At 46.0% G+C, this 24,962-nt stretch overlaps 1 protein-coding gene across 4 annotated transcripts in view; it reads left to right on the top strand.

The window, feature by feature from the left end:
* Window positions 1-24,962, top strand: part of STUM (stum, mechanosensory transduction mediator homolog) — a 136,522-nt gene that overhangs the window by 64,085 nt on the left and 47,475 nt on the right. For all 4 annotated transcript variants that reach the window (XM_090047584.1, XM_090047603.1, XM_090047593.1 and 1 more), the window contains exon 2: window positions 18,884-19,063. In XM_090047584.1, coding sequence (XP_089903710.1) covers window positions 18,884-19,063 — 180 coding nt within the window. The remainder of the gene's footprint in view (window positions 1-18,883; window positions 19,064-24,962) is intronic.

Below are 24,962 nucleotides of genomic sequence, written 5' to 3'. Positions count from 1 at the left end.
CTCCCCCCGCCCTCCTTGAAGTTTGACCCACAGGGTCTCAGTTAAGCCTTCCTCTGGTCCCATTTGGAAGGTAAAACTGGTACACTGTTCCCTAACATAGAGTGCAACCCCCCCACCTTTTTCCCCCTTCCTATCTCTTCTAAACAACCTATAGCCCTCTATATCTACTGCCCAGTCAAATGTTTCGTCCCACCATGTCTCCACTAGGCCAACCAGGTCGATTTTACTACTTGCAAGCAGGAGAGCAAGCTCCTCCTGCTTGTTCCCCATGCTTCTTGCATTAGTGAAGAGACACCTTAATCTCCCCGAGGGAGCCCTGGGCACCCCCCTACCTGAGAGACAACCGGTCCCTTGGTATATACCTGAGCTCTTACCTGGGTGGGTCCTACACCTGGTTGAGTTTTCTCTTGTTGCTGTGGATCCCCACCCCCCGACGAACTTAGTTTAAAGCCCGCTGGAGGAGGTCAACTAGCCTGTAAGAAAACAAACTCTTACCTTTGGGGGAGAGATGGAGATCATGCCCCAGGACGCCCTCTGATATGAAGTGCAGGTCATGGTCCAGGAAGCCAAATCTGGCGTGATGACACCAACTCCGGAGGTGCCGGTTCACCTCACGGATGCAGGCACTCTGCCACTGACGGCCTCCACTAACTAGGAGTAGGGCGAAAAGACTAGCTGGGCCCCCAACTTTCTAAGCTTGGCCCCCAGAGCCCTGCAGTCATCCATGATCTGGTCCGGACTACTCCGGGCCGCATCATTGGTTCCCACATGGATGAGGACCATAGGATAGTAGTCGGAAGGCCAGATGAGGTCAGTGATCTTCCCTGTGACATCCCCAATCTTGGCTCCTGGGAGACAGTACACTTCTCTCACATTGGGGTCCGTGTGGCGGATGGGTCCCTCTGTTCCTCTGAGGAGGGAGTCCCCTATGATGATGACCCGACGTCTCTTCCTCTGGGTCACTGGATGATGCTCAGTTGGTACGGATGATGGCTTGCTGGATGAGAGCGTGGCTTCCTCCCTACCTTCTTCCTCATGCCCAGTCTCCTCCAGTGCTGCCAGGCCCACATACCTGTTCCCCAGTTGTACTGAGGTGACAGTTGATGCAGCTACGCACCGCCTGTGATGCCGCCTGGCCCTGGAGGTGACCGTCCTCCATTTGCCTCCTGCAGACTCCTAGGTGGTGACAGCCTGAGGGGCCAGGTCCTGCAGAGAGAGAAAGTACCCGTCAATCTCGTCCTCCACGGCCCTGATCTCCTGCTGCCTGTTCACCTCCGCCTGGAGCTCTCTCACCTGCCCCTCCAGCACCGCAATCCTGGCACAGGTGGGACAGGTGACAGAAGTCCCCGCCGCCGTGTCCCCACTCAGCCCCAGGGCCAAGCCAGGCAGCCCCCACAGGCAGGTGGCCCCACCTGCGTGGAAGCCTCACCGGTCCCTTGGCCAGGAGGCAGCCATGGGGCAGGAGCCCTGGCTGCACTCCGCATGACAACTCCCATGCTATCACCTCCACTCACTTACCTGGAGACGACTACTGCTGCTGCTGCTGCTGCCATTGGCTCTTCCACTGCCTGCAGCCTCCCTCGTGCGCCTCCCTACACGAACCCCGGCACAAACTCCCGTGCGCCCCTAAAGAGTGTGCCTGTTTGTGCAGCTCGGGAGTACGGCTCCCACCCAGTGCGGCTAAATAGGGTCAGGCAGGGTCACACCTGGCCCCACTCGCTCCCTTCCCCTGGCTTACCTTCTCGTTGCCGCAGCTGTCCCTTAGCTGCCGACTGCTGCTGCTGGTGGTGCCTCAAGGTTCGGGGGATACCGGGGGCACCGTGTGCTCCCTCCGGCATCCTCAGCCAAGAAGGATTGGATGGCGGTTCAAGCTGCACTTAGAATGTGTTCATGTTGCTTTGCTTTTCACCATTACCTTTTTTATTTTATTATAAACGTAGTTGGTTTAATGGCTGGCAAAACATTCATAAGACAAACACTCATTTGCAAGATTTAGATTCCACTTCATTTGCACTCCCCATCCTCCCATAAAAATCTTGTTCCTCTCCCCTTCAACCCACTTACACTCCCATTTTTGCTATCTGTATTCTGTGTGCATCACTGTCTACTAGGACTAGCTTTGAAAATTGGTGATAGTTTGTAATTGGTCTCACTGCTGCAGGTGTCCATCAACATTTGCCACTGATTTTTTTTCTCTTCCCACTCCAAAACACATTCATTTGCCTGCTATGCTTGGTGATTAAGACTGACCCATGAATCTACAAATCAAATGTTCAGCTCTGAAGTACATTCATTAGAACTGAACAAACCATATATTTTCTGAGCATTCATACCATCTTTCTCCATCTGTCAAAACTACTTATTCAGTCTAATCAGTTTTCACCTTATTAGGGACGAGTGGGTCTTTTAAGAATAGTTAGAGGGTTAAGGCTTACCAATAGCAATTCAATAAAAATTTTATCTGAGGAAAAAAAATTCAGGATTTTGGGTTGAAGATATCAGTTATTCAAGAGAGCCTGCTAATTGTAGAGACTGAGTCATGGTATAATTCCAGCATTTAAGTTAAGTCAGTAATTAAGTGGTGCATTTTGTATTGTATTGACTTATATATCTCCTTACAGGTGTAATTCCTTAATGTACTAAATAATGTCCTACTACTAGAGCAGAGGAAATAAAAGGTATTAACTGATTTGTTTTCATCAGTTGATTTAAGCTGTCCAGTCAGGAAATGATTCTTATACTTGTCCTGAAGAAAGGCCAGAACTACGCTTAACACAAAGCAACATTGTTAAACAAATCTCTTTTACAGAAGTTTCAAAACAAAATTTCATTTCATTCCACATTAGAACAATCCCCAAGCCTTTGCACAAAAATATGTATGTGTGTTGCTGGATTGGGATGTAAGAGATTCAGCTTCAAATCCATGTTCTGCCTGTTTCTCAGTAGTTTTCATCCCAGATGACTCCAAGTAAGTCAGAGCAGGTTCTTGACCCAAGAGTATCCAGATCTCAAGCAATATCCAAACCACCCAGCCTCACCCATTTCTTTTTTCTCCCCCTCTTTGAAAATCTTCATAGCAGAAGTTTTATGGAGACACTCTTCATGAAAAAGCAAGTTTTGGCAAAAATGTTCTAGCAAGCTATACAGTTATAAACATTTCTATCAGAAAAATATAGCTTTATTTTTTCTGTTCAAGGAAACTGGGATAAACCATTCAGCTAAAGTGCTCTTTTGCATAGAGAACTTCTCCAATATAGTTATCTTGCAAAATTTCCTATGTATAGATCCCTAATTAAATCCCACATGAGGCACACTGGAAGTGGAAGGGACACACAGGGCACGTCTACATGAGACGCCATAATGCGCAGTAGCTTATTCTATTGCGCATTAACATGGCATGGCAAAAACTGCTAATGCACTAATGCACAGTAGAATTAGTCTACAGCACATTAAGTGTCAGAAAAAAAACTGTTCACCTTTGCTACTGTGCATTAGCACAGGCTCCTTTATGAAGTACCTCATATTAGAGGTACTAAATGCGCAGTAGCAAAGGTACATAAATGAATGTGTAGACATGCCCACAGTTGGTTTTTCGTAGCCAATTCAAGTTTGTCTCTAGAGTTTATTCTGATGGCCTCTATTGGTGTCTCATCTCAAGTAAAGACAGGACTTCCCTTTAAAAAGAATTCCCAAGTCCATTGGTTCTCATCCTAAGGAGTATTTCCCAGATAATCAGCTTAAATTTTGCCACTCTGTAATTTCATTTTATTACTTTTAAGTGGCTCCCTCCTGGGCAGCATTATGTTTACTTCAAAGGGTTAAATCCAAGAGAGAAGAGAGGAATTGTTTAGACAGTTAACAAACTTATACCATGGTCCTTGTTCCCATAGTTCCTGGCTCTCCCCATAACTAAAAAGAGGGCAGTTACTATCTTGACTGACACAAGGGCCACATCCCCACATGCAAGGCATGTGCAGTGGTCCAGGCAAGAACATCTCCAATCCTCCATTTGTGCCCCAGGTGCTCCAGCATGCCAGGATCTGGGAGGACTGGGCAACAGCAGTTTGCCCAAAGCGGGATACAGCGTCCCACAATGAAGTGTACATGCAGGGGTGTGTGCTGTGGCACAAAGTAGTGGCACAAATTTGTACTGCTACTATTTGTGCTGCTGAAGGCATATGCCCCTGCACATCTGGACATGCCCAAGGGGTCTAATTAGGGACCTCCACGGCTAAATTATGGGTCTCTATATCTTGAGCTAAAGAGTCAGGATCTGCCAAAGCTTCACATCCTCTGTGGTTTAGACAGGGAAGTGGATGTATAAGAGGTGCTTGCCATCAGGTTTAAGGCATGCACATACCCACACACAAAGATGCATCCCATCCCACCCCAAACCAAAGCAAACACAGTCTTTACACATTTTCCCCTTTTTTGTCACGTAGTGGGTGCAGCTACACAAGATGCTTACTGCACATTAGCCTAATAACACTGTGCAGTAGCTTGGCAGTTAAAAACCATGTTAATAGCCTACTGTGCGGTGTTATTAGGTTAATGTGCAGTAAGTGTCACAAAATAACTGTGCTGGCAGTAACTAGTTACTGCACAGTTAGTTAGTATATTAAGCAAGGACTAAACTAAATGCACAGTAACTAAGGTGCATTAATGAGTGTGCAGACATGCCCAGTCTGATCAAGTTATGGGTTTACTACTCACATCCTGAGCATGCCGAAAACATACATCATTACCACATACCTGTAGGCACATGCTCCAATTTATGTGAATTAACATTACTAAGGCAGATCTAAATTCCACAATACAGACCTACTGCCCAGCACAGATCAATTCTGTGCCCCTTCTCTCAGTCACAACACAAGACATTCAATTTTACCTCCCAGAACCAATTGATTAACACTATTCTTACACTTACATTTTCACTCTCCCCAAACACACACTTTTTGATTGTGCCACCATCTGCCTTTATTCTGTGATTACCTGTAGTAGTACCCCTCTGTCTGGGTTCTGCTCTCTCCCATTAAGTGTTCCCATATTATATGCAGGTTGGGGGGAGAGGAGGACAAAGGAGAGGATGTTTATCCAGGCTCTGTATTCTCTCCCAACCAATTTAAGGCTATAGGTGCAGCAGGTAACATCTTCAGGCTCAAAGGTGTTGGGATAAGTGCCCACAAAAAGAGATGGCAGGGAGTGCCTGAGAGCACTAGAGCTCTCAGCTCAGTCTTCATCCTCTCTCCTCCAAGCAAACACAAACTGCTCCACATGCCAAGAGCCCACACTGTCCATGACCCCATGGGGTAGCTTTGATTTTACTGTTCCTGATTCCTCTGCTCTGCTCTGCCCTGCAAGTACAGCAGTCAGGTTGGGATTTCCTTATAAGTGATGAACACTCCCTATAGAAGTTAAAAAAACCCAACCTTTAACCTTGAATGCAAGAGCCAGCCTAACAGGTTTTACTCCAGGTCCCTACATATATCCTCTCCATCCCTACCAATGTCCTTATCATCTGGCTTACACCCTGGTTCTGTCCAGACTCCCCCATGAGGTTCCAACCAGATCTGATAGCAAGTTTTCTAAAGAAACAGTTTTTCAGCAAAAACTTTCTATGCGAATGTACATGCCAGTTTCTCCAAGGATGGAATTCCTGCCCAGAACAAGAGAGAGAGTTTCTCTTCTCCTACTATGCAATAATCACTGATGAGGAGAAGAATCAGGTTCAAGGTCCTTGCTCTACCTGATTCAGACAGGGACTTGAAATTCAGCCTCCCCTGTTCCAGAAGAGCACCCTAAACATTAGGCTGTTCTGGGGAAAGTAAAGAAATATCTCTCCAAAGGTCTAGGATTCATCTGGAGATTTTGAAGGGCAGGGAGAGGGAATCCAGTTTTTCTGGGTGTTTTTGTCCAACTCTACTCCCAGTGCCTCTCTCAGGCTAGTAACTTCCAGTTACATTGTATAAGAAGGCCATGGGTGCCAGAACATAACTGCCAATGGAAAGACAGTGAGCAGTATACTGGAGGGGTGGCTGCATGGCTGGAAAAAGATATTTTATGCCATGGTAACAGTGTTTATGGTGGGACAAAGCAAAAGCAAATAGACAGCCATACTCTGTCATGCTACACATGTCCAAATTTATGGCTGCAACAAAAGGCAGTAATAATTTGTGCCAGTTTATTCCAGCAGACATCTATTTGCTTTATAGCGGGAGAGTGCAGGCAACCCAGAGCTGCCCACACTCTTCAGCCATCGCAGGCAGGTGCTGCTGGGGCTTGAGAGGCCTGATCTTGTGCACCCCAGGAATTCTCACACAGAATCAGGCCCCTCAAGCCCCGGGAGCACGTGGCTGGCTTTCCCTGCTTACAGAGAGGTGCTGCTGGGAAATCCTAGGGGTGCATCTCTGTAAGCAGAGAACCCTAGCTTTCTCCATTTATAGGGATGCACCCAAGAGATACCCAGCAGCACAGCTCTGAAGAAGGGGAAAAGACACAGGTGCTCAGAGGTACTGAGGGGCCTGGTCCTTCATGGGAATTCCTGGAGCATGCAGGACTGGGCCCTGAAGCCCTTGGAGAGCACGTTGCTCATCCTGCAGGCTGTGTGTTTTGCCCAATGAAGTAGATAGATCAGCTCTGCTGGGACACATTCATGGCACAGCTGATTTGCTTTATTGGGCAATGTCTCTTTCTAGGCAGATTATTGTTGGGCAAACTTTTTTGAACATTGTGGCATGACAAGTGGCAAGGATGTCTGTACGCTCACATGTGCTGCTGTAAAATATTTTCTGTTGCAATGAGTGACGTATGTTTGTAGCCCATCTTGGACGGTCAGAGAAGGAAAGGGAAGGAGGAAGGTTGGGAGCAGCAAAAAGTCTCCCACGTCCCCTTTAAAGTGTCCTCAGGGTGCATATGCCCCTCTTCAGATTCAAAGGGTTAAAATGCTTTTCCGGTTTGTTTTCCTCATGTAAAATAGCCTAATCCCACTGAGAGTGAAAGCAAACACAGCCAGCTTCTCAAAGGCTTTTTTCCAACTCCCATCCGTTCCCTTTCTTTCCTTGTTTGCCTGTTGCTGCTTGTTGTCTGCATTCTAGTGACCACCCCCGACAAAAGGAAAGCCATGACAGTGTCACAAGCTTCCTGTTTCTTCTTAGCAGGTGCTTTTGTAGCTGCTTTACAGACATCAAAGTCCACCCCATAGTCTGTTTGGGCCTGCAAGCATTTATTGCCAGAATAAATCCTGAGCTGAGGCTTTGGGTTTAGAGCAAGCAGTGAATGTCTGTGAGGATCATTTAGATATCTGTGATAGGCCTTGGTGAGTTCAAGTGCCACAATCACTAGGCACAACTGCCAGATACGCTGTTTGATGCATTCGGCTTTCTTTTTCTGTAATTCGTCTACACAGAATTCTCCAATATAGTCACGATTCCATATTCTTAGAAGGCATTCAAGGCAGAGTGCTCTTGGGTCTGACTTCTTCACAAACAAGCTGTTATCAGTAGTCAAAGCATGTGTTTCACTGAGTGAACACAAACTTTCACTGGTACACTAGAATCCCTAATTTGTAAATTGCCTCGAGACAAATAAAGGCCTGGTTTTGCTATCCTGACTCACATAAGGGGAACCTTAATCCATGAGTCATCCCATTGCTTTCTCTGGAAATACACCTTGGGAGTAAAGCATGGTGAGACTACTAATGAAGTAAGATACTACTCAGAGGGAATATCTACATGAGCTGTTTACCGAGCAGTCTCAGTGCCTACACGTGCACCCCTGTTAGGGCACACAAAACTAATAAACTCTGCATCAGGGTAGTACTTGTAAATACAAATGCTACCCTGCTGTGGAGTATTTTTGTGCGCGGTACTGCATATATAGATGGTGACTGGCTGGCGGGGGCATGAGGGTACTACAGCATGGGGGCTGCCTGCTACCTAGCCCTGTGCTGGAGCACCCTTATGCCTCACCCAGCCCCTCTGCAGCACATTGAGCTGGGTCGGAGTAGTCTCAGGCTGGCAGGCTGACCCCCTAGGCCCCTTCCAGCCAGGCCTGCTCCAATCCAACTCAGTGTGCTGCACATGAATAAACTCTGGAGCCTATTGCTCCAAAGTTAATTGCTCCCAGGCACACATTCAAATGGCGCACCCAAGAGGAAAAAACTCTGGAGCAATAAGCTCTGTTTATTCATGCACACTAGTTGCATATGTAGACAAGCCCAAAGTGAGCATAAGAAGCAGAATCAGGCATCATACGCATGTACCTGGATTAATTTCAAAATTGGCATTTTTTTAAAAGTATTTCTTACATTAAATCTAGAGAAATGCTGCAGATATTCATACAAATTAGGCAGTTTCTCTTAGCCTAAGATGACTTTTTAAAAGGCTACTAATCTATTTTCTACTGTAATTTTAGGAGTGTACATCTTGTTGTTTCATAACATGAGTCATCCAGTCAAGGATGAGAGAAGATACTATATAACCATGCACAGATCTAGGATTTTGAAAAGGAGGGTACAGATGCCATGGCACATCATCACTTACAACACAGTTTTCTCCAGTAAAGAGAAACTAGATACTATACTAATATGCTAGAGGGCTAGCACTGTATTATTCAGTTTAAGATCAAATCAAAAAACAAATAATTATGGGAATATACACCAATTTACTTGATTATATGTAAAGTTAACCCCCCTCCCCAACAAACTAGGCAAAAGAGTAAAAAGTCCAAACATATTGTGTCATGAGTTTTACAGTCATTATAGTTAAATGCATACCTCTTGTTCAGATTCATAAAACAAAATATAACCTCCTTGAGTGTCTTGACAGTGCTTGCAATACTTCACTGTCAGTCCTTTCTACACCCAAATTAAGGTTTTTAGCTACAACTAAGAACAGTCTACAGAGCTGGGAAATAGAAGAAAGACATTACCAGGAAGGGCTAACAGAGCAGACAGCAGAGTTTCAGAAAAAAGGATCGTTTGAATAGTGGAACATCAAGACCACTAAAAAGGAGAGAGGGTGCTTAACACCTGTGGAGAGGACCTTAGCAGGAATCAGGGAGATGATAATGAGCCATGAAGTTAATTGACTCTTTCAGCACCTGAATGGAAATGCCACTGCCCCTTCCATGGGTTTAAACTTCAGGTGGAGCAAGAATCAAACAGGGATGTAACTGCACCGCCTCTGGATCCACCCATGCGTATGATGCCTGATTCTGCTTCTTATGTCCAATGTAACTAACAAGCAGTGTCAATTGCAGATCTTTCACATAAACAGATCTAAAATTCACATTTCAGCTACCAGTCCAGTACAGAAGTGGTTAGCCATGTTAGTCTGAAGTTAGGCAACAGGTAGGACAGGGTGGCATCTTGAAGACTAACTGGTTCAGGGAGGCATGATCTTTCATAGGCAACAACTTATTTAGTCAGCTGTCATGAAAAGACAGGTAGAAAGAAAAGCCGATATATAGAAGAGAAAGGGACAGGGCAAGGGGTCACGTATGTGATTCACAATCAGTAAGTAGTCACCCTTTACTCAGTTGAATAGAGCAAGGAAGTACTTAAGTATGCCAATCGTGGTCAAGTCAGTTTGCCATAAAATTCAGGTATTCTCAGGCAGTTCCCCACCGCAGCTATTTGCTCAGCTTTATTAGGCTTCTCACTAGGGTTTATAGTTTCAGATTCAGATGTCACCAGGAACAGCTCAAAACTGTGTATAGTGTGAGCCATGTTAAAGCAGGACAATAATATTGCATGTGATGGGCAGTGTTCTTACTTATGTGGGTAGTGGGTAAAGTTAGTTTGAATATTTGGTCTGGAGGCTAAATGGTGTCACATCATTAGCATTGTGCCCAGATTGTGATGTGAAATGATTTCCTCCTCCTCCTCCCTTCCCTTCCTTACACGCCCAAATGCAAACTGTTCTAGCAAAAAAAAAATCTCAAATACCAAGCACTGGGAAATACACAATTAACCTTGTCTCCTAAATGGAGATTATACACCCAGGTCTATTTTCACAAGACATTTTTTCAGTTTAACATTTTAAAGTGAATCTGTGGTTAGTGAGAGGATACTTTTTCAAAACCAGTATAAAATGAAAATCTGCTACTCAGATTCAGTAAAGCTGCACCGATTATAAAAAGAGTTTAAATTTGCATTTTATTGAGTGCTTGCAGTCTTTTATTGCTTAAGAACAGTGAAGAAAATAAGAACAGGCCTTTTAATATTAAATATGGTATACTTGTACCAGCTCTCCGCAGTCATTGGTATAATCTGAATCCAGGAACTCCCAATTTTTAACTGGTGAACAGCATCTCCATTTTGTCTTGGTTAAGTTACTTAATTTCTCTAGCTAATTCCATATAAGAACATGTTTCTCCACTTTACAAGAGTATTTGGCAGGGTTAATTAGTGAATGTAGTACAGCACTCAGCAAATACATGGGGTGGCATAAATGTTTCACTGGAAGGGTTTGTAAAACTAAACCTGTGTATTGAGAATCATTCACTTACAAACTATTTGGTAGAGCTACATCTTGTAGAATAATATTGAGAAAGGATGCTTTTTAAATATAGAGACAAGTTTTAATCAGGTAAGATTTATTATGCTGATGCCCAATGAAACAGAAACCTCCATCCATCCCCTGATCTCTTCTTAATCCAAATTTTATCCTGGGGTATGTTACTATGTAACTTCTGCTATTCCAGTTTTTACAAGATTTGTGAGATAGACAGCAAAGAGGTTGGCATTGCTACAGAAATGCTAAAAAAGGGGTTAGGAAAGTAGAGAGGAAGATATCAGAAAAACCTTTTGGAACATACCAAAGCCACAGATGCAGAGAGCATTAGTTTCATTAACAAGTAAAGGGAAAGCTGATGCAACACTCACCAGGATTAAAATAATACCCCATCTTCTCTTTCCACCATCAGCTCAATCATGTGTGGCAAAAAACAATCTGCTTATGTCACTGATTATACACGTTGAGACTCCACTGGAGTGGTTAAGTGCTGAAGTGGTTAACCCGCTCTTGTTCCTACTGCATCTCTTTGCTCTTAGGGTTAAACTTCACTTTTTTCCACTGATAAAGAAAAAGAGGTACTTTAAAGGAACTGCTCACTCTGAAGAGCAGCAGCAATATGAATGCCTCTCAGTGGTGTTTTAAAAGGCCTTTCCAACTCTGATATTTAAAAAAAACCAAAACAACATTACCCATTTCTGTCTTCTCATCTCACTCTCTCTTCTGCCTCGGGTTTCCCCTGTTAACTGATCTGTTTTGCCATACTACTGTAATTACTCTCTCCGCATGCCCTCCAGCCTCTACCAAAAAGCCCTCAGGATGGATAAAGAACATGTATAACTACATCCAGGTAATCTATGTTTATCATGGGCAACTGCACAAGCACCAATTTATACGAGAACATCTAGTAAGCCTGTGCAAATCAGGCAGGATGCACATGCACAGTGTGTGTGTTCATGTCAGAGAGAGAGATACCCAAGATGCGTATGTCCACCTGATATGTGTATATATGCACAAATACAATGTGCAAATGTAACAATTACCATCAGGGATTGCTGCTGGGAGCCACAACTGAGATTTATAGTGCTAAAAATCATAAGCTGCTTTCCCTTGAACTGAAGGATTTATTCATGAGCAGGTGGCATAACTGACCAGCTACCGTATAGGGACACAAAGCACAAATTGAATTAATAATCAAATTTTAGGGCTCCCATCGTTAAAGCCATGGAGGATTTACCTGTCCATCCAGTCACTCTACTGAACTCCTCCTCCCATTTGTCTCTGGTAGTTCTACCCCATGCTCCACTTTAGGAATTCACATGATTAACACAGAAAGGCTAGGGACAGACATTCAGGCTCCAGCTGGTGGCAGGGGTAAAGCACAGCCCTGTGTACCAGGTGCTACCCCTGTGACTTCCCCAGTGGTAGTGCTGTTGCCGTCACCATCAGGGTTGCCCACCCTGGCTGTACTGGTAGGTGCCACCCGTGCCAGGCAAGCAGATGGCAGTGGCAGTGAAGCCGTAGGGGTAGCAGCCCATGCCTGGTACACAGGGCTGTGCAGTGCCTTTGGGTTCCCCTCCACTGTCCCACCGCTGCATGGGACATGGCCAGATGCTGTCCCCCTTCAGGACTGCAGCTGGGGCTTGCCAGCTCTGGCTGCTGCCTCCATGGCTTACCTGCAGCCAAGCAAACCCCGGCTGTGGTCCCCGGGGTGGGAGTGGGGGGGAAGAGGGGATGGAGGGAAGAATTAACCCCCTCCCTGTCCCCTTCACCTTAAGGAGGCTATACCAGGATGGCATCTGGCCATGCCCCCACCCCTGCTGCTGAAGTGGTGTAACCCTGATTGGGCAGTAGCCCCTGTCATAGTGTCCCAGGAGCACAAGCCTCTTCCTCGTAGGGCTGCACTGCGGGCAGGAGCAGGGCAGGCAGAGCTGCCACAAATTGCATGGGGCAAGCAGCAGCACCAGGGCTTAAAGTGGTGACCATAGCCCCCTAAGCTCCTCCAAGTGCACTGCCACCATTTACCTCAGTCTGTGGTAGCTCTGCCCACCCTGCTCCTGCCCACAGTGCAGCCCCCGCCACCAGGAAGAGGCTTGCACTCCAGGACACCATGATGGGGCAGCAGCGGCAGGGGTGGGGCATGGCCATAGGCCAGCCAGCATGGCCTTCTTAGGTGAAGGGGTAGGGAGAGGGTTTATTTCCTCCTTCCTTCCAGTGTCCAGTGAAGGGGGCTGGGAGGAGGTTTATTCCACCTCTTGCCCTACACAAGGAGCAAATGGCAGAGGCAGCTGTCAGGGCTGGCAGACCCTGGCTACAGTCCCCCAGGGGCAGAGTGGAAAATAAACCTCCCCTTGCCCCCTTTGCCTCAGGGGGCCATGCTGGCTGGTGTCCGGCCATGTTCCTGCCTCTGCAGCAGTGAGGGGGGAGTCCCAGGCAGACCCCGGCTCAGGTCTGTGCCGATGGGACAGGGAAGGGAGAATTAAACCTTCTCCCTGGCCAGTTTACTTGAGGCTACTGCTGGGGCTGGCCATGGCCTTCCCCTCCCACCCCCCAGCACAGCTTCCCTGCAGCCAAGGGCTGCTCTAGTGCCATCCGGCTTCTGACCTGAGCCACTGCAGGCATCTGCCTGCATTTCCTGATTCAAAAGGGAATGTCTGTTCATTTGCAAATTGGTTCAGCCTACACAGGTTAGGCTAACCTGACCCAGGCTAGCTCTGTGTGGGTGGGACAAAGGGGAGTGGAAATTAAACCCTCCTCTATCCCCATGTGCTGGAGGTGGCTGACCATGCCCTCCCTCTCCCTCCACTGCTCCAGGTGAGGTGGGGAGAAATGCCTGACAGGGGCTGCTACACCACAGCCTGGCAGACACTAGCTGGAGTCCCCTGGGACCAGAGGGGAGAGAGGGGAAAATAAACCCCCTCCTTGCCCCCTTCACCTCAAGGAGGTTTTGGTTATTCTGGGCTGTCAGCAAGATTTTTTTTCTATCTTGACCCAAGGAGTGGCACTGCAGATCCTACACTTGATCTGAGCCTTCACCTTGAAGTGCCCTGAGCAACCTGCCCTGAACTACTCTTTGGCCCTCTTGGGAATACTTATTTTAGGTTTCTCTTAGGCTGCTGCACTGCCTCATTTTTGCCAAGGAGTGTGTGGAACAGAAGCAAGTGAGCATGGCATGCTTAACACCAGTGCTTCTGATCATACCACAGAAGCAGTAGAAACATATCCTATGCCTTGACATGCATGAAGGAGCAATGAAGCAGTTAACTAAAGAGATGAAACTCAGCTTCAGACATCTGCTGCTCCGCATGTAATACCCTGTATATTGGAGGCTGAACAGTAGGAGGATAAAACCTTGAGGGGATTTCTCATGTGGGAGAAGAGTACCATCTCCCTCTCTCCACATTGTTCCAGCATGGGGTTGCTTCCTACTGCTTCAGCAGCTCCCACCCACTCAATTTCTTTACAATGCCTCTAAACTGCTTCTCTACTCCCAACTTCAAGATGCAGAAAAAAAAGGTGGGAGTATGAAATCAGTTCAAGTCAGCAGCAAGAAAAGAAGTGGGGGCTTTAGCAGAATTTGGAGTATTAGAAAGCAGTTGGAATTAGTGTTTGTAGCAGGTTCTGAGATTAAAAATAGGCTGCAGCCTCCCTCTGTCATCTTTCTCTAGCTTTTTAGTTCTCCCTCTTGTTCTCTTTTGCTTCCTCTCCCTCTCCCTAGGACTCACGGAAGCAAGAGACGGATGAAACCAGCTAATCCATCTCCCTGCCAGTGTACGTTTGGACTAGAGGACCTCTCTCTGTAGGCCAAGGTTTCCTGCAAAATGTAATTTGAATGGCTTCTTCCCCCAGTCTAAATGATTGGAAGAGTCTCATTTGCTAAAAAGGATGTGGCCTGCAGTCCAACAGAGCATTTTGAGTTTGTAACCAAGGAGATTAATCACTCCTCTTTTGGCTTAACTGCTTTAACAGCTTGGGGCCAACTCGCATGGACATTGAACAGACATAACTATACAGCACTTTTATGGCCAAATATTCATTCAAAGGAATAGGTATGGGAGGGGTCATGTGTGCCACAGTCTCCTTTTCCTGAAGGGTAGAATAGTCTTCTGGACTATGCATTACTCTCTATTTTGCTGATATTGGCATCTAAATGGCGCATTTACACACATGATTTACTGAGTAGACTAGTTAGTTCCACAGTAAAGCATCATTGTCTACATGTGCGGTGATATTAAGCTGCAGTAAACTAATCAACTCCCCTGATAGTAGTCTGGGACAAGTACTATGCTACAGCAGAGTAGTTACGTTTGACAAAACATACAAGTAGACAGTGAAAGGGCTGGCTGGGGCAGGAGGGCTGGCTAGCCCCACACTATAGCACCCTTGTGTCCCAGCCACCCCCTCTACAGCACATTGAGCTGGGGTGGAGCAGCGCTGGGCAGACAGGCTGGCCCCCTACCAGCAAGGGATTCTCCACCCCAGCTCAAGTGCTAGTCGCAGGTACAATAAATTCCAGTGCAAACTGCACCAGTGTTTATTGCTACATGCTAAATTGCACATGTAAATACACCCAAAGATGCAAAGTGTAATATATGTCTGATGTAAAGTGTAATACACAACATTAGGATTCAAGAAAGCACTGTTGAGAGTTTCGTGACAGTCTCATGTGTTGATACCCATGTTTAGAGGGATAACTGAGTAGCCAGGACAGCAACTCATGTTGTAGGTATCAGGAAATTATTTTCTTCTGCCCTTTTACATTATTGCACAATGATTTAGGTCAGCAGACAGCTTGTCAACCTCTCAGTGATCAGGTACTGACTACTGATGGAAGCAGGATACTAGACTTAATGAACTAAGCATGTTCATCCAACATGGCAAATCCAGGAAAAAAGAAATCTTTCTACTATCAAACTGTGGAAAAGCTTCCAACAGGAAACTGAAAAGATCTCATTCTTTAAAAAATTTAGCATTAGACAAAACAGTGAAAAAACATGCTTTCGGGATTACCCACTTTATAGTAACAGGGAGAGAAATGGTACAAGAAAGCAGCCTGTGCCATGTAAACCTTCACCTGTTGTGTATTAAGGAATATGAACAAGTTTTTAAAATTTTGCCCAACCTGAACCAAGTGCTGGGACAGCAACTCAGAATCACTCTGCACTGACTGCTGATTTAGTCTCTTATTCTTTGTTAGAGCAACTGAGCAGTTAGCTGTGCTGCTCAGTCCTGGGAAGCCTTGTGTGGAGGTACAATACCTCATTAGCACCTCATTTCTTGTGCACACTCTTTGTGGAGCCACACTTTTTAATAGTAACATACTATTTTCCCCTCCTTATGTCTTTCTGGTGATTAGAAAACTGCCTGCTAAGTCATTTGCAAAGGTGTTAGGCAAGAAGTGGGCATGGCCTGGTTAATTAAAGGCATCTCAGAGATTTCTCACAGCAGAAAACAGCTGGCAATTTAAGCAGGGAAATGGCCCAAACCCTCCTGATCAAGCCTTGTGCAACTAATAATACTGTCTCCTACTAACTCTCTGTGAAGACTTGAGAGTGCTATGAAATATTAATGTATTTGCCATTAATACTTATATGAGGGATTGCTCCTATTTAGAAAAGTGGAAGCTTTTCTTTGGGAGCAGCTTCCTGCCTCCACAGATATAAATTAAGCACTGTGTAAACCAACAGCTCCATATAACTCTGCCCCAGCCTGCCAAAGGTTTTAAGCGGGTGAAGAAGTTAAAGATTGGAAAGAATAACCGCACTGATCGCCTACACTCTGTATTTGTTCTCACCCGTGCAGAAGCTGAGGCACTAAAAGCAGAACATGGCACTTCATGCCCTGAGTCGCACCTGCTACATTATTGTTGGACCCAGTGTCATCATAAGAGGATGTAGTAACAAATCCTTACGTTTCTGGCACTGGATGTGTTGGTCTTGTAGTTTCCCCTGTGGTTCGCTGTCTCCTTGTTGTGGCACAGTAACACAGGGTTCCAGTTTTCCTGGAGTACAAGGTGGCCCTTTCACCCAGCCAGAAGGTCATCTTGAAGGGTAAATAGAGAAGCCGGAAGACCACAAATGATCCCTTGGATTTTCCAGGACACAAAAGTCCTTCGGCTCACTTGATGCAGGGATACTCCTGCAGCCCTGCCTGGCTCTCACTTGACTCCTAACAGTTCTAGGTTTTTCAATAGCAGGCATGACTTGACTTCAGCAGACTGAGGATGTTCATGCTACTTTCTCTCTGGTCCAGCCACACTTTTCACTCCCCATTAAAACATGGCTGAAATAACCAATTATCCTCCCAAGCCACCTGCTTCCTTCACCTTCCCTGGACTAAGCAGTGTAGTTGGCCTTTGTGATTCTGGCAAATGACAGGGGCTTCCCATCCTCTCTGAAAGCTCCAGCCGTGGGCCCCACAACACAAAGCTGGCACTCTGTTTCCTTCTGAGGCTCTACTCCTTCATATGCAGTCTCCTTCTGCACTTGGTGCAACTGTCTCCTTAAGTTTGCTCACAGCCCCTTCCTATGCAGCTCCGTTAATGGAGAACTTTATTCCAGCCCTTTTCTCTTTCCTTATGCTCTCACACTCTTTCCCAAGGGGCCTTGTAATATTCTAAATTATCAAGGGTCCTCTGAGGACTACATCTGCCAAAATCCCTTTGACCCCAACTGAACTGAGCCCAGGCCATGGCTGAGTCATAATCTTTCTTAAAGAGACAGTACATACGCTCTTACTGTTTTATATCAGTACAGGATTTGGCCTTAAGACATAAGTCCAAATTCACACAAGTCTGTGATGGAGTTGAGAAAAGATCTTAGATTTGTTGACTCTTGGGCCTCTACTTGAACTACAGGACTACTAATTCTCAAAACAGGGTATGCATATAGATACGCAGCAAAGTCCCAGCAGGTACTCATGATGAAGAAGGAAAGGGAAAGCAGAACATGGGGAAAGAGGAAATACAGATGGAGGAAAAGGAAAAAATAGGAACTGCACAGTATCTTTTGGGTCACTGGCAAGATTGTAGTGTGGTTACCGTAGCAGAAAGTGTCACTGTTATCCATGACATGGAACTAGAAGGGTACATATCCTATAATACAGTTAAGAAGAAGTATGTTCCCCACCCCAAGTTTTGAGAAGTACTGCACTGGACCTTTCAAGATTTTGGCCCTGTTCCCATGGCAAACCCCCACCTTGACTTCAGTGGGAGCTGGATTAAGCCATCACAGCTGTAAGGACTAGACTCAGAGTCCTTGGAGCTCTCTGAGAAATACAGTACTTACTCAAGCGTGAACCAGTGACACAGTGGTATTTACCAGAGAGTATGTGGATCACAGTGATTATTTTCTTGGAATTGGATTTAGAAACAGTAGTTGAACCAGGGTCCCATTCTGCTTTTACAGTCATGTCTGTCTCAGGTATTGGGAATGTAAAAAAGAAACTCTGCTGGTAGCTCTAGCTGAGAAGTCAATGCAGAACACAGAGAATGCCATTGGACTTTTGCAGAATTTCATAGGGATGGGAGACATTATCTTTGGCAACAAGTTCCATCCTGAAAGCAGAAACTTTCCATCTTGGTGATGCTATACAGTTAATGGTTTAGTTTTGCAGGAGTCACTGAGAACATCTCTGTGTGTGCTGGGGGTTCTCTTAGGGCCAGAAGGAGGTGGCGATTCAGCCCACTAAAATGAGTGCCCTGTGTCAGCTTTGCTTATTTTAAAGCAATAACAAAGCAAGGCTGGAATTTTAAATTCAATATAACTTGGTTCCTGATTTTTTTTATTACTGAATTTGTAATGCATGCACTTCTGTAGCAGTCACCACCGTATTGTCTGGACATTAAATGCAGGATAGCCCAGGGTTATTCTGAGTACAGTTAAGGCACCAGATAACTTCCTGAAAGCTGATATTGGGGAAGCAAAGCCAGAGCACTGTGAAAGGAAGCCAAGCTGCCTTGCCAAAGGCAATGCTGGCAGCTAGCTTCCTGCCATACCAGAGACCCCTGTGTTTTGAATCCTTCAAGCCCAGAGGATGCCAAACAGCCATGAAACCTGGGCTATTCCAGCTGGGCTTTAGCTTCCTAGACTTAGCTGATCTCCAGGTGCGACCTTACCTTACCCTGGCCTTTGTTTCTCTGAAGGTATCAGCATCTCCTGAGATCTTTGGGCACCAGGGTACATTTTGCCAAAAGTTGCATGTTTTTAGCATTTCTGTAACTGCAGCCACAAACAGAAGAAGGCTATGAAATAGGAGTTTAAAAGCGACGGACTTTGGATGTAGCTTCCCTTTGTCAGAGAAGACTAACATCCCAGCTCTGCTGTTTCAGCACCATTGCCTTCACTGGGTTTTTACTGTTCTCCCCACAGGAACATTTGTGTCTGCCTTCACAGTGCTGTGCGGAGCCCGGACTGACCTCCCTGACAGACACATGTGCTGTGTCTTCTGGTTGAACATTGCTGCAGCTCTCATTCAGATCCTGACGGCTATCGTGATGGTTGGCTGGATCATGAGTATATTTTGGGGGATGGACATGGTCATTCTTGCTAGTAAGTAGTGTATGATACTTCCCCCTTCCCCACCCCATTCATTTCCGGCTGTATTGTTTGAACTCAGATGTGGCCCCTGCACCTACCAGAACTCAGCAATTGAAACAAGGAAAGTGGGAACTGCACCAGGTAGCTTTTTCTGAACAACAAAGTGAAATGATACAGAAGAGGTACCTCCGCCGTACCACAGGGAGATTAGTTCTACCTCTCCTCAGCTCCCTCCCAGAACATCAAGCTGTTCACAGCCCCAGAAACAGTTGCATGCTGCTGCTAAAGCTGTCAGCCCCAAACTGTGCAAAGTTAACCAGTAAATTGTTATTATGCTTCAGAACCAGCTGTGTTGTGATCACCAGGAATGGTTCTGAGCTCTCATTTCACTCTCCGTGAAGGCTAAGTAAGACCATAGCATACTAATTCACACCTGGAAAGTTTTCTACACAGCCACAATGACTAAAAATTTCATATGCTTTTTTTAAATTAATGAGGCCACTAGGGAAGTGGTAGTACTAAGCAGTTACCTCACACTGCTCAATCCTGCTATTGCTTTCCAGTGCCTCCTTGCCTAATGTTGCAGCGGTTTGGGTTTGAGCAGAGGCGGGCAATTATTTTGGTTGGTGGGTTGCTTAATGAGTTTTGGTGAGCTGTGGAGGGCCCCAAGGGTAGCCCTACCCCTTGATGGATATGCTGCCCCTGGTTGCCATCTTGAGATCGGAAGTCCTGCACCCTAATTCCTGATCTTTGCCACCAGAAGTCCCTCCCCTTACCCCCAGAAGTACTGCTTTTGGGAAAGGGTTTGCCATCTTGTAACTGGAAAAAAACCCAAATTATACATTAAAAATCAAAAATCCATAACAACAGCTATTAATGTGTTTTTTGAAATATTTTTGTCCTGATTTGTGTGTGTTTATGTCATGTATATAGAGGTGATTGCATAATAGCTCAAAATGAAGTCTTACTCTTGTATATTGTGGGGATGTGGAGGGGTGGATGGGTGGATATAGGGTTTGTGGCGGGCTGTGGGGGTGTGTATATGGATGTGGGGTATGAGGGAGGGTATGGAAGTATGTGTGAATGTGTGTGGGTGGGTATGGAGTTTTTTTGGGAGTGGTGTTTGTGGGAATGTGTGGGTGGGTATGGGGTTTGTGGGAGGCTGTGGGGTGCATGAAGGGGGAGGGTGGCTAGGGGTGTGTGAGAGGTGTGGCTGTGTGTGTGGTGGGGTGTGTGCGCTTAACAGTAAGCAGGGCTCCCCCCAAATGCACATGGGAGTGTGTGGGGGGGCTGCAAATGGGGAGGGCCGTGGGGAACAATGTGGGATGAGTGCAGTGTTTGTGGGATGTGTGATTGTGTGTAGTGGAGGGTGTGGTTGTGGGATTTGTGAGGGAGGGTTTGAGGGTATGATGGGGTGTGCATGGGAGCCCCCCATGTGCACCCCCCTGAGCCAGTCAGCACCTGCCCCAACCCCGCAACAGCCCAGAGCCCACACGCCCTGTGGCAACTCCCTGCCACCGCCAACAGCACACAGCTGTAACCCCGTCCCACACCTGCTCTGGACTCACCCTGGCAGGAGCAGTTCAGCCAGAACCTGCGTGCACAGCCCCAACACAGCCTGCTCCACAACGCCCACCCATGCCGCATCCTGCCACCCCCTGTATACACAGCTGGGCTGGGGCTACTCTGCAGCTGAACTGCCTTTCTAGGCAGTCCAGGTGGCAGCAGCTCCTTCCGGCTACCGCTACTGCTGGCCCCAGCCCTGTGATATAGCAGGGACCCATGCAAACAGCCCCAACTTGACCCACCCAGTGCCTGCTCCAGACTTGCCCAGGCTCAGCAGCAGCAGCACTGGTAGCTGCCAGACAGAAACTGCTGCTTGGCATGGGGGAAAAATGGCCCCTCTCACTTGCTGCTGCCAACCATTCCTGCTGCAGCCACCCAGAGCCTGAGCTGGGCTACTCTGAGTCTCCACCACTGTCACCACTGCCTCCAGGCTGCCCAGCCAGGCAGCGGTGGCAGTGCAGAGCAGATGCAGGGCAGCCCAGCATGGGCTCTGGGCAGCTGCAGCAGGAAGAACCCGGCAGTAGCAAGGGGGAAGGGCTGCTTTTCCCCCACACCAAGGAGTAGTTTCTGCCTGGCAACTGCCACTGTTGCCACTGCTGAGCCTGGGTGGGTGAGTGCAGAGCAGGCACAGGGGCAGGCCGGGTTGGGGCTGTGTGCGTGGGTCCCCGCTAGTACCATGGAGCTGCTGCTGCCTGGGCTGCCTAGAAAGGTGGTCCAGCTGCAGAGCCAACCCAGCCCCACTGTGTGCCCAGGAGGTGGCAGGACGTGCCATGGGCAGGCAGTGCCTAGGCCAGGCAGGACCAAGGGACCCACTGCAGGTCAGACAAAGCCCCTCTATGGCCCAGATCTTCCGTAGCAGCCCAGTTGTATCTTCCCACTTAGTTAACACCATCTTTAAAGTTGAAGGCCATTCCTGGAAAACATTCTACCATTAGCTCCCTCCCTTTTTATTTGAGGTGCCCCAGCCCATTTTTCACTGCTGGCCAGATCAAGCACAATATGACAAGGGATGAGAGATATTTTCACTTGCTTGGTCACTAAAGGTTTCCTAGATCAAAACCAGTTCCTTAAAGTTTTCCCAGGAAAAAAAAATAGGAAGCACATCCCAGATCTCCAAACATGCCACTTACAAAACAGCATACTGTGTTCTATACCAACTACAGCTTCCAGCTTAATTAATGGCATAGCCAATAATTAATATGTAGCATTTATAGAGCAGTAATACATAAGGCCTCTGTGAGGCTCAGGGCCCCAGGGTGCTTGGCACTGTACACACACAAAGATAATCTATTCCCCAAAAGGCTTACTATCACACAACAATGAGCTATTAAACAGATGCCACTTTCCACCTGAGAGATGATTATGTTTCAGGGATGGGTGAAGTGATTCCTATATATAACTTGAGATCCTGCCTGCTTTCTGTGTAATTTAATAAAGATTATTATCTACGTATCATTCCTTTGCTGGCCACATTCAGGGCTGAATTGGTCTAGTGACAATTCCAGATTTGCTGAAGGCAAGAAAGTATCAATTCAGACCAGCATACCTGCCTGAAGTTGGGGATTTGTCTTTCTAGTCTCACTGGTGCATGGCTGGTATAGTGCCCATCATCTAGGCACTAGGCAGAAAGGCTGGGTATCAGGAGGCTCTTATTAATTCTCCAGCATCTGTTACAAGTTGCTCCGATTGCCAATTTAGCTTCTGTTGGTGAATTCAAGATCTGGCAGATACTATCTCAGAGAACAGCATACATCTGCCAGGCAGGAGGTGGCATGTGATTAGGTTTGGCTAAGGGGTGCCAGAACATAACAGCAGAATTCAGCAAGTGAATGAGGAGGGTGAAGGAAGCTAGAAGCAAACTGTATTTTCCACTGTAAAATATAGAATAATAACCAGTGACAGTATGACAAGCTGGGGCTTGTGAGATCTTCTTATGGGCTTTTTTTATGGGAATGTCCCTTTTTTTAGTTGTGCAAATAAATGATTCTTTTTCCAGCTCACTTGCAGTATAAAAAATCAAAATGTGTTTTGTTTGGGGCTGATTATAAAAAAAAACAACTAATTTTAAAACTCAAGAAGTAAAAATAGAATAGGTTGAATGAAACATGTTATTTAACCTGAAATGAAATGTTCTGTTTTGTTTTTTTATTTTAATTGTTAAAATAAAACTGAAGTTCAAACTGAAGCATGGGTTTGAATAGAAAAAAATCAAAATGTATTGTTAAAAAAAACAGTGAAAATGAAATGTTTCACATTTATAGGGGCGGGTGAACTAAAGCAATTTGCCAAAACCACCACACATTTGTAAAATAGTCTAGTCAATTAGAATCTGCATTTTTATTTTTTTAGGAAAAAGAAAAATGTTTTGTTAGAAAAATTGCACCCAGATTTAGTCTGTTTTTCCTCACACTAAATTGCCTAGCTCCGTAAGGACTACAGATGGATAACATGTACATGGATTGTGTGATAGTCACTATCCGCTATCAGATAGTGGAGGTCTAAAGGCCTCAGAAACTATAACACGTTTCAAAACAAGAAGGGCCAGCAGTGAAGTGAGACGAGAATATAGGGGGTCCCGGGGTCCTTGTTCCGGACCAAGCACTTTGCTTTTGGGTTTTATGTGATGAACTAGTGCCAGTTTTATTGGATAAGTGCAAGCATTATTATACATATGTACTAGACAGACTTAAGTTGTATGATGGTAATTTGTATCTTGAACTGTGACTTTGTCTGCAATTCTGATCCTGAGCTACCATATCACATAGCCAATGCATTTCACTCCTGACTGGTGACTGATATTTCAGCTTTGGATGCCAGTACAGATGTAACAAATTTAGGTTGCTAGAATGCAGTGTGATGACAAGGCACTAGAGGGGTCATAGTCTTATTCCAGGGAAGGATTACGTAGTTTATTCTCACGACACTTAGCTACAGAAGGAATTAGAAGAGCATTTGACTGTCTGCCTTATCTGAGAGCGTTGTACTTAAATAGCTGTATAGTTGCAGAGACTTTAGATATTTACAAGTACCAATATCCTGCTTCTGCAGTAGGAACCAGGGTGGGAAACCTTGCAGAACTGCCTGCACATGAATTCCTAGACCTAGAGGATAGAGCTGTGTTGTTGGGCCTGCTTTGCAAAGTTCCTCTGTGTAACACCATGACAGACTGACCTTCAGTCTGGGACCTAGGGCTAGAACCTGTAGCAAGTTCTAACACTGCCTGGTTTTGTAAAACCAGTGGACGGGAGAGAGCATTGGGTGAACCAGTTTAACAAGGACAGCTTAGAGGATGCTTTTGTGTTTTTTCTGCTGCCCTTTATCAAAGCAGCAGCATCAATTGCACTCAGTTTTATAATCACTGCTAATTTCACATTTAAGTGACACTTTCCACCGTCTCTTTCTTAATTCAAATGAATTGCCAGCTCACCTCATTAGATACTAAGCAGGTATTTTTCTCTCACCTGCCTTGTGACTTTTGCAACGGCCCTCTGGTTTACTTGGGCTGTAAGAGCAAAAAGAGTTTGCTGGGCTTGAAGGGAACACTTCGATAACCTTATTGATTCTGTCTTTCCTTTTCTTCATACCTCCCTACCACATCTCTTTTTGTCCCACTTCTTGCTTTAAATGTGGCTAGCTGCCGAGCTGTGTTTATGAGCTAAAGTCTTTGTGCATCTGTTGTATTCATGAGGAGATTGTACAGACCTACAGTGAAATGAAACTGTTAGCTGGCCATGGCAAACTGACATAACTATGCCAGCAAACCCCCTGATATGGAAGCTGTTATGCCAACAGTAGAGTGTTTGCATCAGCTTAAGTTACATCATTTGCAGAAGAGCCCTAGCTACACTTGCAGGGGAAAGAAATCCCTCTTATCACCTGCTGAATCTGTGCTAGGGGGTGCCTGTGCAATGACAGCAGTAGAGGCGACACAGCAGATGCACCCCTAAATCTTTGTGTGAACTGAGCTCTTGGGTTTCCCCCAGACCCCACTGGACAAGCTTCCACAGCAAAAAGGCCCTACCAAGCCCTTTGTCATGAGGCTCTCACTCAGCCTCTTATCCTCCACTTGAAACATATGTGGCTGGGCCAAGAATACCTTATTTGTTCACATACCACATCCACCTTCCCTGAAAAGATGAGCAATGGAAAACTGGGGTGTGTGTCTTAAACAAGAAGATTGATTTTCACCAGGGTTGAAGGCTTGGGTTGCATGGGGCTGGGGCTAGAGCAGGATTCCTCACCCTCATCCCTTCCTCTTCCTGCTGTGCAACCAACAGCTACAGACTTAACCCCCTCACAGCCACTACTTAATTAAGCTTTTGTTAAAGGTGTTGGTCTGCCTTTG

This window comes from Crocodylus siamensis, chromosome 1 (assembly GCF_052110815.1).
Source record: "Crocodylus siamensis isolate JL-2025a chromosome 1, ASM5211081v1, whole genome shotgun sequence".
Classification (NCBI taxonomy): Eukaryota; Metazoa; Chordata; order Crocodylia; family Crocodylidae; genus Crocodylus; species Crocodylus siamensis.
This window is presented reverse-complemented; position numbering and strand designations above follow the sequence as displayed.